The sequence below is a fragment of the Oncorhynchus mykiss genome, chromosome 8 (assembly GCF_057628025.1).
Source record: "Oncorhynchus mykiss isolate SJ-2025 chromosome 8, ASM5762802v1, whole genome shotgun sequence".
In the NCBI taxonomy this organism is placed as follows: domain Eukaryota; kingdom Metazoa; phylum Chordata; class Actinopteri; order Salmoniformes; family Salmonidae; genus Oncorhynchus; species Oncorhynchus mykiss.
Window position 1 is genome coordinate 19,144,014 of NC_143029.1, and position 13,329 is coordinate 19,157,342.

At 43.4% G+C, this 13,329-nt stretch overlaps 2 protein-coding genes and 1 long non-coding RNA gene across 6 annotated transcripts in view; 1 reads left to right on the plus strand and 2 right to left on the minus strand.

Annotated features, from left to right (window-relative positions):
* The window catches only part of LOC110529197 (DNA polymerase zeta catalytic subunit), a 115,557-nt gene extending 111,150 nt beyond the window's left edge, over positions 1-4,407 (plus strand). The window contains exons 26-33 of one of the 2 annotated variants that reach the window (XR_016497633.1): positions 154-271; positions 584-693; positions 781-895; positions 1,137-1,274; positions 1,489-1,679; positions 2,280-2,526; positions 2,981-3,181; positions 3,435-4,407. Coding sequence is in view for 1 of the 2 variants with exons in the window: in XM_090242736.1 (XP_090098862.1) it covers positions 584-693; positions 781-895; positions 1,137-1,274; positions 1,489-1,679; positions 2,280-2,526; positions 2,981-3,181; positions 3,435-3,575 (1,143 nt within the window). In the remaining variant the exon portion in view is untranslated. The remainder of the gene's footprint in view (positions 1-153; positions 272-583; positions 694-780; positions 896-1,136; positions 1,275-1,488; positions 1,680-2,279; positions 2,527-2,980; positions 3,182-3,434) is intronic. The other variant, XM_090242736.1, reaches the window with a different exon arrangement.
* An 8-nt stretch (positions 4,408-4,415) lies between these two features.
* On the minus strand, positions 4,416-10,348 carry LOC110529526 (solute carrier family 60 member 1). Of its 3 annotated transcripts, none has more exons than XM_021611776.3 (5): positions 9,810-10,348; positions 8,397-8,565; positions 7,081-7,197; positions 5,860-6,971; positions 4,416-5,747 (listed from the first exon to the last, which is right to left on the minus strand). In XM_021611776.3, exons 1-5 carry the CDS (start codon positions 10,095-10,097, stop codon positions 5,670-5,672), a joined length of 1,764 nt encoding a protein of 587 aa, XP_021467451.1. In that variant the 5' UTR covers positions 10,098-10,348; the 3' UTR covers positions 4,416-5,669. The 3 variants fall into 3 exon arrangements, with proteins under 3 accessions (XP_021467451.1, XP_021467450.1, XP_021467449.2); XM_021611775.3 differs by having other exon boundaries at positions 4,416-5,768; XM_021611774.3 differs by having other exon boundaries at positions 4,416-6,971.
* An 807-nt stretch (positions 10,349-11,155) lies between these two features.
* LOC149981442 (uncharacterized) lies at positions 11,156-12,020 on the minus strand. Its single transcript, XR_016497634.1, has 2 exons — positions 11,509-12,020; positions 11,156-11,475 (listed from the first exon to the last, which is right to left on the minus strand). It is a non-coding gene; the product is annotated as an uncharacterized LOC149981442 (long non-coding RNA).
* Between the last annotated feature and the right edge of the window lie 1,309 nt (positions 12,021-13,329).

Here is a 13,329-nt window from a genome sequence, read left to right on the forward strand (position 1 = left end):
AGCCCATTCGTAACAAGGTTCCACGAGTTGTGTTCTGAGAAGCCGTTCTGCACTCCACTGTTATTATTTGCCTGTTTGTGACCCGCCTGTTAGGTTGCACGATTCTTGCCATTCTCCTTCAACCTTTCATAAACAAACTGTTTTCACCCACAGGACTGCCGCTGACTGGATGTTTATTGTTTGTTGCACCATTCTCTGTAAACCCCTAGACAGTGTCGTGCGTGAAAAGCCCAGGAGGCCAGACGATCATACCGCGCTCAAAGTCCCTTAGGTAACTTGTTTTGCCCATTCTAACGTTCAATCGAACAGTAACTGAATGCCTCGATGCCTGCTTAATATAGCAAGCCACGGCCACGTGACTCACTGTCTGTAGGAGCGAACCCTTTTTGTGAATGGGGTGGTGTACCTAATAAACTGGCCTCAGTGTATACGTAATCAATCTAAATCACTGTTACTAAAGTCAACGTGATACAGTTTGTCTCCTTTTCTTCTCCCTCCCATCAGTTGTTAGCTGGGTTTGTATTAACCTTAGCTAAAAGCTTTTTTTCTCATGGTTATCTTTCCCCCTGTATGGTGTCGTTAGGTTGGTGACAGTATTGTCCACAAGGCCAGGGAGACCCTGGAGAGAGCCATCAAGCTGGTCAACGACACCAAGAAATGGGGAGCCCACGTTGTGTACGGGGACACAGACAGGTAAGGGATGAGATTTAGAAAATGAATCATCAGATATTGTATCGTCTGGTTTTTCTGACTCTTTTACTCTCTGCTTGTCTCTTTCAGCATGTTTGTCCTGCTAAAGGGAGCGACTAAAGAGCAGGCCTTCATGATCGGCAACGAGATCGCAGAGGCAGTGACTGCTACCAACCCTAAACCTGTCGAGCTGAAGTTTGAGAAGGTACAGTCTCTGCTCAGTATGAAGTGTCTAGACTGGCTGGCTGTGTCAGTCTATTTACAGTGTGTCTTATTCAGTCAACAGCCCTGACAACCACGATTTGCTACTACTCAGTGTGAATCAGGTTGCATTGACATTGTGTGTGGTATTTGTTTGAGTCTGTGCATTAATTACAGAACCATTACTTTAATCGTGTGTGTGTGTGTGTGTGTGTGTGTGTGTGTGTGTGTGTGTGTGATCCCAGGTGTACCTGCCGTGCGTGCTCCAGACAAAGAAGCGCCACGTGGGCTACATGTACAAGAGCCTGGACCAGAAGGACCCCGTGTTCCACGCCAAGGGGATCGAAACAGTGCACCGAGACGGATGCCCTGCTGTTTCCAAGGTAACCGGCAACATTTGACTATTTCTGCCTGCTCTCTCACTCTGTCTACACCCTTCACAGTCACGCCAGATGTATATTAGCAGCCCGTGCTCAGACTAATACACAGATAGGAATGGGAGAAAGGATTTATTTTTAAAACAGTCCTTGCCTGAACATGTTCTATGGTAGCAGTGAGCCTGGTATAGACTGGTGTGGGACCTCCCCATCTCCATAGATTTTGGAACGTTCCATCAAGCTGCTGTTTGAGACGCGGGACATCAGCCTGGTGAAGCAGTTTGTGCAGCGTCAGTGTGGGAAGGTGCTGGAGGCCAAGGCCAGCATGCAGGACCTGACCTTCGCTAAGGAGTACAGGGGCAGCGGCTCCTACCGGCCGGGGACCTGCATCCCTGCTCTGGAGCTCACCAGGTACACCAACAACACGCCGCCTGAGGGGAGGGTGGTCCTAGTGTTTATGACAGGATACTGTCTGAATTACGGTAACAGAAGCAACATTGAGAAATATTGTGTGGGCATGTGTGTGTGTGTATGTTGGCCGACGTGTGTGTGAGAGACCTCCCTCTCGTCTGCCTGCTTGCTCTTTGTGAAGCCACTTACTGATTTCCCAGAATGCCCATTGTCTGCCTGCACTACAACCGGCCTAGCTCAATGTACTGTACCTGAGACAGTTGCTTAGCAACCCAGCCCTAATGGGAGGAAAAATATGATTTCAGATGGTTTAAGCGGGGAATGTTCAGCATGATTCATGAAGATTAGCTATGACAATTTATTACAGTCATTTATCTTGCTGCAGTACAAAACAAGGAATCAAATGCATAATGTTTAATTCGTATATGTTCCCTTTTGAAGAAAAATATACAAATGTGATTATTTTAAAATCTGAATACTGCATGTGTGGTCCTACACCACAATATGGATATAACTGCACATATCTAGGGTGCTAGATAAGCAGGAAGCAGCCATTCCTTTACTGTCTTGACACCCCCCCCCCCCCCCCATCCCCCTCAGGCGTATGATGGCCTATGACCGGCGCCTGGAGCCGCGGGCGGGCGAGAGGGTGCCCTACGTGATTGTGTACGGGAGGCCGGGTGTGCCCCTCATCCAGCTGGTGCGGCGGCCCCTGGAGGTGCTGCAGGACCCGAGTCTGCGCCTCAACGCCACCTACTACATCACCAAGCAGATCCTGCCCCCGCTGCAGCGCATCTTCCAGCTCATCGGCGTGGACGTGCTCAGCTGGTACCAGGAGATCCCCAGGGTGAGGCTATGAAAGAGTGGTGCAGATGAAGGGGTGGGCCATCTGCTCTAAAAGTTAGTTACTGGGATTCATTAAACGATTGATGTTTGTTGACACACACAGACATAATGATTTTGAAAGCTTTGTCCAGACTGTAGTGCAGACGGACAACAAAAGACATGTCAGAAATCGAATGAGACTCATCCAATGCCCAAGTCATTTAGAGGCACTTTTTGAGATGCCAACAATGCCATCTAGTGGTGAATTGTGTATAGGACATGCTCATTTCATGCTGTTGTCTTGGTAGCCTGCTTCAGACTAAAGCACAAAAGGGACATAGCTCTTAGAGGATAAAACAGTGTCTGCCCTGTCAAATAGTGAATGACAGTCTTGATGATAAATACAGTTATGTGATTGATGACCACTTTTCTATTATAGTCCAGCCCATGGCTCGAAACATGTCCTCTCTGTTCAGGTCCAGAAGGCATCGTGCTCCACCGTGGCTGAGAGGAAGGGGACCATCTCCCAGTACTTCACCACGCTGCACTGTCCTGTGTGTGACGAGCTTACCCAGTTAGGGGTGTGTACCAGCTGCCGGGGCGAGCCCCAACGCGTGGCCATCACTCTCCACCAGGACATGCGGCTGTGGGAGAGCCAGCAAGATCAGCTGCTACAGGTTAGCAGTCGGGGGGCAAGACATCACTGGGAAGCTACCACAGGCTGCAGATATGTTAAAGCTCATTTGAGTTTTTCTAAAAAGATAGAGTAGAGCGAGAGAGCCAAGCTTAGAATTGTATTTTTAACACTGTGATTGATGTAATATTACAGGGATAGGTCACTGGTTGGTGTAAATCTGTAGATAGAACTAGCTTTAACGATTCATTAGTGTTAAACTTCATTAACCAGACTCCTGTTTTCCATTGGTCCAGATCTGTAGGAACTGTAGTGGCAGTGTGGAGCGGCAGGTTCTGTGTGTGTCTCTGGACTGTCCTGTGCTCTACAAGCTGTCCCGGGTCAACAGACAGCTCTCCAAGGTGCCCTACCTCCGACAGCTCCTGGAGCAGATCTGATTCTGAACACGTTCTGGCCCACTGCTCAGCTATTCTGGTGCTAAACCACCGCTGTCTCATCAGGCTCAGTGTTTCCTTGTCTTTTCCTTTAAATGGTGCGTTGATTTGTTCTCCTTAGCTGCTATTGGTTGGTTGTGCGTGAAGCTGATGTTTTTTCTTCAGATGGTCTCGTCTGTATCATAACGATGGCCTTGACTCTGATCGAAGAGGACCGTACCGTTTTATTCTGAACTCGCTGTAGCAATTTGTAAATGCAAGACTGAACGGTATTCCTAAGGAGCTCCCAACGATGCGAAGATTGACTAAAGAAACCACTAACTTCATTTCCCTTTTTATATCAAATACCATTTTATAAATAGTTATTGTACAGTGCCCATCTGAATGGAAAGCTCTAATCACAGTGGACAAATCAACTAGCTACTTTTTTATCCATTCTGTTTGTGTGCCATGGTAATACGTTTTTTTTCCCGCCTCGATTTGTATTTATGTCCATTTTGGCAAAGCATTATCCTTGTACTCCCAGACACTGATGCCTATCAAAAGAGGATGGGGAGTATTCATTTCAGTTTTTACTTCTGGGACTGTTGCAATACTGTATTTTGATCATTTATGGCAAGAGTTCTTTTTTTTTTTTATGCTTTCTCCATGTTAACAGCATATTTCATCTAACCATGTCAAGATGGATTCTATTGTTTCCCAAAACAACTAGACACAGGATCTGTGGATTTGTATAAATGTAAAAAGAAAAATATAAAGGAAATGTTTTTTTTGTGTTGTTTTTAATGGACATTTCTGTGGCTGCAGGTTGGTTTAATAAAACTCCCATGTATTAGTATTTGGTCATGGTTGTGATTTTCATTGTTTTAATAGAACAATTCAGAGATTGATCAAGTTATTAGCACAAAGATCACACATCTGAATGAAAAACTACAACTGATCACTGCACAACACTTCTAAATGATTTTTTTAAATATAATTTTTTTTGTTGCAGAAAACAAACTTCATTCAAAGGTCTGACAAAAACATAATTCATAGTCAGGCCACATTGGTGGCTAACATCCTATCTTTAACTGCTGATAATTCACATATTACTAAATATGAATGACAAAGAAAATGACATCCAAGATATCTAAAGGAACCTATTTTCAGTGTTACGTTGGTGATTCTTCAGTATTCCTACTTTTATCATTCATTACCAGCAACCGTTGTAAGAGGCCTAACTTTCCCCCTAAACACAGCCTCAAATAACGTAGTAGACATAAACTGTGGGGTAAATCTGGAGTATCAAACATTTTGGGCTCTATTCAATCCATATTGCGGGAAGTTATGATTGAAATTTAAAGGCAATGTTCCCGCGTTAGCGAAGGCTGCATTCACGGTCAACGCTGCATATGTCGGGACCATCGGAAATTACCTTGGCATTTCTATTGCGCAATCTGTAATGCTTCAGCGATCCAGATTAAATAGAGCCCTTACATGTGAGTGTTAACAAGCTAAAGAAGCACATGACAAACAACCAGACATTAACAAACAAGTTTCTCTCGAGAGGGAGACATGGCTCTTGTAGAATACTAATATATGAAGTACTTATTGTAATGTCTTTACAGCACTCATGGTGCATTTCACACCCAGACTAGAACCCCTAGGCGTGATTCATTCCGATTGCACTTCGTGACTGCCACTAAAAAGTTCATTTCCGATTTATCCGACATATGCAGCGTTTACTGTGAATGCGGTCTCCGCGAACGAGGGGACAATGCCTTTAAAGGACCATTGCGGACAAAACGCAATTGGATTGAATCCCACCCAGGTTTAGGGCTCTTCAATGTGTATCGCTGAAGCGTTACCGATTGCGCACTAGAAATGTCAAAGTACTTTTGGATTGAGCTGATTTATGCAGCGTTTACCGTGAATGTATTCTCTGCTAATGTGGGAACATTGCCTTTAAATTTCAATCACGCTGAATTTCCACGATATGGTTTGAATAAAGCCCCTAGTCCCTCTTTTCCCGGTCCAGGGAAAGCAGCATTTTCTGTCCGGGTGAGTCCCCCAGCAGAGCGGGAGAGTCTGAAAAAGAGGTCCCAACTGTGGGCTCTAGGGACTGGGCAGTAGAGGGGACAGATGTGGCACTGAGGTCGCCTGATGTCCCCGTAACATCAAGTGGTGGGAGCCCTTTGTTAGGAGATGACAACGCTTTATTAGGAGATAAAGAGAGCGCTTTATTAGGAGATAACAATGCTTTATTCGGAGAGTTTATAAGGCTGGCGTCATCCATCTCGATTACCTCAAAGTCGGCGTCATTCCACTGGTCTGCCTCGTCATCCTCCTGCTGCTCCTCTTCCTCATCATTGGCTCCTGAGTCCAGCAGGCCTTGGCGGTACTCACTGTCGTCAGGCTCCTTGCGGCCCCTGATGCGGGGTGTCCTGCTGGGGCCGCTGGGGGACGAGGCCAGCCAGAACATGAAGGGGAAGAGGATGGAGGTCATTGTGGCGGTGGCCAGGGTCAGGTACATCAACAGGGGGTGACCATGGATCCTCCCCAACAGGAAGCCCATCAGAGCGGGCAGGACCATCTCCCCCAGGGCTGCCCCCACCACGAAAACCGCCGCCGAGCTCCCCGTCACTGTGGTGTACTGCTCCACCCAGGAGATCCCACTGGGGAAAGTGGTCGACATGGAGGCACCATAGACACCAGTGCAGATCCACAGGGCCACCCTGTTACTGCTGAAGAGGGTGAGGAACAGGGAGGACAGGGTGCAGCCCACCAGGCTCAGTAGGATCATGGTGCCTGGCTGCATGCAGGACACAAAGAAGATGGCCAGGCCCCGGCCGGCAGCGAACGTCCCCCAGAACAGGGAGTTGAGCCCTGCTGCCTGGGCCTCGTCCATATGGATATAATCCTTAGCATAGGTGAAGATAAATGAGCCGTACGCCACCTCGGCCCCCACGTACCAGAAGAAGAAGACAAAGAGCATGGCGATGAGTGCGTTGTGATGCTTTGACACCAGGTGCTTCCCTGAGGGGGTCTGTGCCCTGCCCTGAGGGGGCCTGTGGCGGGCGTAGAGGATGAAGAAGAGGAGGGAGATTAACAGGATGAAACCACTGATCACAATGTAGGCCCACATGGACTTGAGGGTGCTGCTACTGAGGACATAGCGTTTGGGTGTATAAGAGGACTGTGTTTGGGACACATCGTCTGTGACAGGTGGGGAGGCCGATGTTACCGGCGGGGCTGCCATGCTGCCGTTCGTAGCCACATCCAGCTCCAAGTCTGTTCCAAAGAGCAGCTTGGCGATGATGGGCGAGACGAAGGCCCCTGCGGCGAAGCTGAAGTGCAAGGCCTGCAAGTGAGAGCCAGCCTGATCTCCCCACGTCTGCAAGATCAGGACATTACCACCTGCCAGGGAGGACAGTAAACAGCGTCAGAGGCATTCACTAAGGACCATGTCTTGTACTGTGCAGTAAGTACCTATTTACTATATTAAAGATACATTGTCTGTTCCTACCTGTATCTAGAAAGCCCATAGAAACTCCAATACTGGACATCAGAGCAGTGAGGAGAAGGGCCGTCTTGCAGAAAGGGATTGCAAACATCCCAAACGCTGTGATCAACATGGAAAGACCTGTGATGAAAATACAGTGTCATACAGTGCACCATGCATTGTGGAAAAAGGTCATGAACACCCACAAAAAACAACCTACAGCATTATTTGATAAACATACGTGATACATTTACAGTAAGGCTTTGTGCATACTGTGTAGACTAGAATATATGGAGCAAAAATATAAACGCAACATTCAACAATTTCAAAGATGTTACTGAGTTACAGTTCATATAAGGAAATCAGTCAATTGAAATACATTTATAAGGTTCTAATTTATGGATTTCTCATGACTGGGCACGTGGTCTGCGAGGCCCGTTGGACGTACTGCCAAGTTCTTTCTAATGACATTGGAGGCGGCTTATGGTAGCGAAATGAACATTCAATTCTCTGGAAACAGCTCTATTGGTCATTCCTGCAGTCAGGCTGCCAACTCCACGCTCAATCAAAACTTCAGACATCTGTGGCATTGTGTTGTGTGACAACTGCACATTTTAGAGTGGCCTTGTATTGTCCCCAGCACAATGTGCACCATTCTGGCATGGTCTACATGAGTAACCATGTCAGCCCTGAGGAGTATTTCTGTCTGTAATAAAGCCCTTTTGTGGGGAAAACAAAACATTCTGATTGGCCCACCCATGGCTGCACCACTGCCCAATCATGTGAAATCCATAGATTAGGGCCTAATGATTTTATTTCAATTGACTGATTTCCTTATATGAACTGTAACTCAGTAACATCTTTGAAATTGTTGAATTTTATGTTTTTGTTCAGTATAGCTTCTTGATATGCCACACCTGTCAGGTGGATGGATAATCTTGGCAAATAAGAAATGCTCACTAACAAGTGATGTAAACTAATTTGTGCACAGAATTTAAGAGAAATAAGTGTATATGGAATATTTCTGGGATCTTTTATTTCAGCTCATGAAACCAACAATTTGAATGTTGCATTTATATTTTTGTTCGGTATAATAATAAATGCCACTAAGCAGATGATTTTATCCAAAGTGACTTACAATAATGCATGCATACATTTATCATACGGGTGGGCCCTGGCAAACCAACAATCGCGGCATTGTAAGCACCATGCCCTACCTACTGAGCCATATGGGACCACAAACCTTAGAGCTTAAATATAATGGGAGGGTTTTTTTTTGCCAACGGACATCATTTATTTGTGGTTTGAGTTTATGTATATTTTAAATTTGTTAGACATACCCAGCAGAAGAAGGCTGTTCATGCAGTCAAAGAGAATCCCTGACAACACAGAGCCGCCTATATAGCCCATTGAGCGGCCTACGAAGATGTAGGAGATATTGCTGATGTCCTGGTTGACATTGATGGCCAGGTCTTGAAACGTGGGGCCTAAAACAGAGATACTCATCCCCTGGAAGGCAGAAATAATAATTTAAAAAACACTTACTAGTATTGTCAAGTATAAGTAAGATACAGCCCTGCCCCTAGTGCAGTTCTCAGGCAAACATTGGTAGCATCTCGGGCCCCATCATTTTCTAGGATACCTATATTTTGAACTTTGTGTGGCAACCAATGGTAAAGAATGTAAACATTTTGTTTTCATGTCCCTTTCTAAGAAGACAGTTATTCAAAATTGTACATTTGGACAGGTGTCAGGAAGTAAAAATTCTGAAGTTGAAGAGCCAGTTTGACCAACTAACTCTGTTTTATGTCAAAATGAAATGTTTATCAAACGTCAAAGTGCTCAAGGTCAAGTGTAAGCATTAACTCTGAATTGTTAAGGTTAGGGTTAAGTTTACGTATTAACAACGAAATCTTAAGGTTAGGCATGAACTCGGAATGGTTAAGGTTGGGGATAGGCTTTGAACTAAAATCCTCAAAAACAACTTTATCACTGTATTCGAACATGCAATCTTTGGCCCCACAGTTTAGGCATTAACCCCGAATTGTTGAGGCAAGGTTTGGCATAGGCCTTGAGACATCTATCGCTGTGGTCGAACATGCAACCTTTGGCACCAGAATCATATGCTTACGCCCATCCCCGTCCAATGCCCTAGCAAATCCGAAACCTACATGAACATTACAGCGCTCACTGTTGCCCCGGTGGCGGGTTTTAACGTCCTCAGACATGGATGAACTTCGAATACTGACTTGTATCACGGGTGACCTGGCTGGTTTTACAGCCCTGAAATAAAAATGCTGCTCATTCAGGATATAGGCCTAACAAAGATCATTTTACCTCCACTGAAACAACCACAATCACAGAAATAATGAACTCAATGAATGCATCTTGGAAAGGCTAAATTGACTTTGTAAAGCTCGTGTACAATAAGATGACGTTTTAAACATTTAAAGACAACCTGCGATTTAGTATTAGCGAATATATGGGGATAGGGACACAAAATCCTAACAATAATTTCCATTTAAACCAAAATATGCAAAACGTTTCTTAAACGGAAGCAAACAGAACGAAACGGGGAGGGACCTACCGGTACCTGCATTTGTCCAACAGAAACTCTCGTTTTGCTCTGTTTGGTTCTTAAACGGTAAACGGTTTCCGAAATATAGTAGCTAATTTCAGGGCCTTGATGTTGACAAAATTGTCAAATGCAGTCCCTTCTACTTGCCTACTAGCCTAACAACAAGCACTCTTACCAGTCCGAGGAACGATGCACAGAGCGCCATGGTGATGATCCAGCCGCTGCAGCCTCCAGAACCGCTGGCGCTGCTAACTCCACCGATGATTTCAACCTCACCATCGGACCCCGAATTCGAACTCTCCTTCCTCCCTTTCATTACACTCTTCACCCCTCGCCTTGTGTCTTTCCTCTTGTCAAACAGAGTATGTTCCTCTTGGTCATCGTTATTATCATCCTCCTTCATTCTTGCGAAACGAACATGCTTCGTTTTCACAACAGGATCTCTGGCGGCCGAGGCAGACATGGTCGAACTGTCAAATTATGGCTGCGCTGTATCCTGCTGGTTGGGAAGCTTGCGCCAGTGCGTTTGGTAAACAAACTGCGCGCACTGACGGTTCCTTTAACGACACTTGCTGATATATTTTCGAGTCATTCATTCATTCATTGCATGAAGAATCGGACATGGGGAACGTTGGCTGGGTGGTAAAAGCCGTGGTTCCATATGTCAAGTGTATGACAATATGGACGTCAGCGTACAGGAAGTACTAGTCATATGATTTAAATTATTTCGCGACATCTAGCGATCATACTAGAAATGTGAAATGTTTTCTTTATCATTATAAATATTTGTGCTTCTGTGCTTTACATGCACGACTACAAAAAAATGATTTATACTTGTAAAAATGCTATAAATTAAAGGGTGGTCCAATATTGACATTGGATTACAGCACACAATTACAATCACCCTTTGCTTTATACACTAAGTGTACAAACAATTAGGAACACCTGCTCTTTCCATACAATGCTTACTTACCAGCCCTTAACAGTGCAGTTCAAGAAAGATAAGAAAATATTTACTAAATAAAGTAACACAATAAAATACCCCAAAGTGCCTTGGAACAGGGTATGGTAGTGGATGCCAGGCGCACTGGTTTGATTGTGTCAAGAACTGCAACGCTGCTGTGTTTCCCCCAGAATGGTCCACCACCCAAAGGACATCCAGCCAACTTGACACAGCTGTGGGAAGCATTGTAGTCAACGTGGGCCAGCATCCATGTGGAACGCTTTCGACACCTTGTAGAGTCCAGGCCCCAACGAATTGAGGCTGATCTGAGTGGCTGAAAAGTGGGTGCAACTCAATATTAGGAAGGTGTTAATCATTTAGAAAGTAGGAGCCTGAAGAATGGTGTGTGTGTGTATAAGCATAAAGTATAAATAAACAAGTAGCTTAAATAAACCAGGCCCTATACAGACACGTTAAAACACTCAAATTGTGAGTGTGTGACCTATAATAATTTTACCATGATGCAACTGAAGAGTGGTGAGAAACTCAAGAAAAAAAATAAATCATCGAGTCATTCCTTTGTTAAAAATATGTATTTAAAATGTGTTTATTATATATCACACAATCATGCAATTAACCAAACCATATGAAGACTTTATGAAAAGAAATAACATGCTGAAATGATTAAATAAAGCTATGGGGGATTTGGATGATAAGCAATACACAATGTGTACACAAAGAAATGTGTGAACCAGGAAAATGACAGAAAACATGGGGTGAAAGTATACATTTCTCTGTGACAGTACGCATTACAGGATTCTAGTTGCATTATTAGGCATCGATATACACTCAATTACTCCTGTGTACAGCAAGAGTTGCTATAACATCTATATATAACCTACATACAGTATGTAAGTAGAAACATTATTACACCATTTCAAACAATATGCTGTTGAATTTGGTCTTTAGCCACTTAACAAAAATAGAACATGCATAGACTCATCTTTACATTCTCTTTACATTCTCTAAATACAGGGACATTCCCAAAAAGTGACAAACTTCTTTGGATGGCAAGGAATTCATTCAGTATGAGAATCAATAATTATACTAAAACGATTAGTATGGTTTATGGCAAAGGGGCATCTCAGTAAACCTCTGGGAGGTACAATTTCAGGAATTTACAATACTTGAAAAATTACCTGAGGCTTTCATTGGTGAATTGCGCAACTGTGTATCTATGATGTAAAAATATATATATAAAACTAATTATATATCATTAGAAATGCACTATTGGAAAGGTATTCTCTGGTTAGAAAAACAAAACATCTCCAACATTCCTTGTAACAAGGGTATTATTTCACTTTGACGTTAACAGCAAAACATTTAAATGTGGAAATTCAAAGCTTAAAAAATAACTAATTCCAAAAGCAAGACTGAAGTTCAAGATAACAACTTTTCTTCTCAGAATTCGAGATTTATTAGCATTTCCCAGGTCACAAAATTCCACTGAAGTACGGTACTTCTCAGACACAAACACTGTTCTGTGGTACAGATAGGCAGCAACACACCCTTTGAGGAAACAATGATGTCTAGGAAGCTGAAATACTCTTTTACACGGTCTTTCTCCTTATGTTTGGATAATAAATAAAGGACCATGGCGGGAAGGGAAACAAGGCCCGTTTTGTAATCATTTGAACCTCCAGCCTGTCAGGACAAAATACCAGAAATTTGCATGACATCGGAGGTAGATTGTGTCACAAGTCTTGCCTTGGAGAAACCAATGACCCACAAAGCTGGATAGTATGGATTTTGATAAATTATGACTTTTCTGCGTGCTTAGTGGTCAAGGGATTGTCAAGTCAAAATCCTTCACTGTAAAAGTTGTGGGTTCTCAAGTTCTCCAAGGGCAATCTTTATAATTATCAATGATTGTTGAATTGCAGGGGGGTGATAACATGTTTGAAAAGCCTAATAAACTATCCTGAGGGTGGTGCTTTGGTAAACAGAGTTGGCTGTAGACAAATCAGCCATTTTCTTTTCTTTACATTTTAAGGCCACAGGCAGAAGAATCAATACAAAATAAAATGGTGGACCATTTGCCCTTCAATACATCAAATAATGAGAAAGGCCAACACCCATCAATTATGGCATGACATCAGCCACTAAACAAATTCTAGAAAAAAATAAATACAAATATGAATAATATGATCTTTAAAACAAATACTTTCTCTAATAAAAGGTTCAACTGAGCACAGTTACATTGAGTCAAGTTAACCATTGACTAATGGTCACTTTTGTCAATGACTAAATGGTGCTCGCATCTCAAATTACATTTGAAATATGGTGGAGCGAGTGAGCCTACTACAATTAGAAGATATGCTGAAAGTATAATATTGGTTTACTATATGTGCGGGATAAAATACTCAACTTCAACAATAAAAATGAATTCATAATATGAATGAATTAATCCACGTTTCATGTAAATTATTCCCTACAAATCAACATTGACATTCATCCTTCACTCACGTTTCATAGTCGGACAAGCAGACGTTTAGTTTTAGGATCCTGTTTTGTGCTGGCAATAAACTATGTACAATGAAATGACAATGCTGATTCTGATGTAGAAACACTGAAAATGATTTTTAGGCACTTTGTGGGCAAAATAAGCTAAACTATCAGAGATCATTACGACTGAATACAGCCTCAGGTAAAGTCAGGCCTATTTCAGGTCCAGACTACTGCAGCCTTGAGA

What these genes read in the sequence shown, in the direction of transcription:
- LOC110529526 (XM_021611774.3), bottom strand. Translation starts at nt 10,097, where the DNA reads ATGTCTGCCTCGGCCGCCAGAGATCCTGTTGTGAAAACGAAGCATGTT. An exon ending in GTGCATCGTTCCTCGGACTG is followed by an intron (nt 8,566 to 9,809) that starts GTAAGAGTGCTT and finishes TCTGCCTTCCAG; the next exon opens with GGGATGAGTATCTCTGTTTT. An exon ending in GAACAGCCTTCTTCTGCTGG is followed by an intron (nt 7,198 to 8,396) that starts GTATGTCTAACA and finishes TTTTCATCACAG; the next exon opens with GTCTTTCCATGTTGATCACA.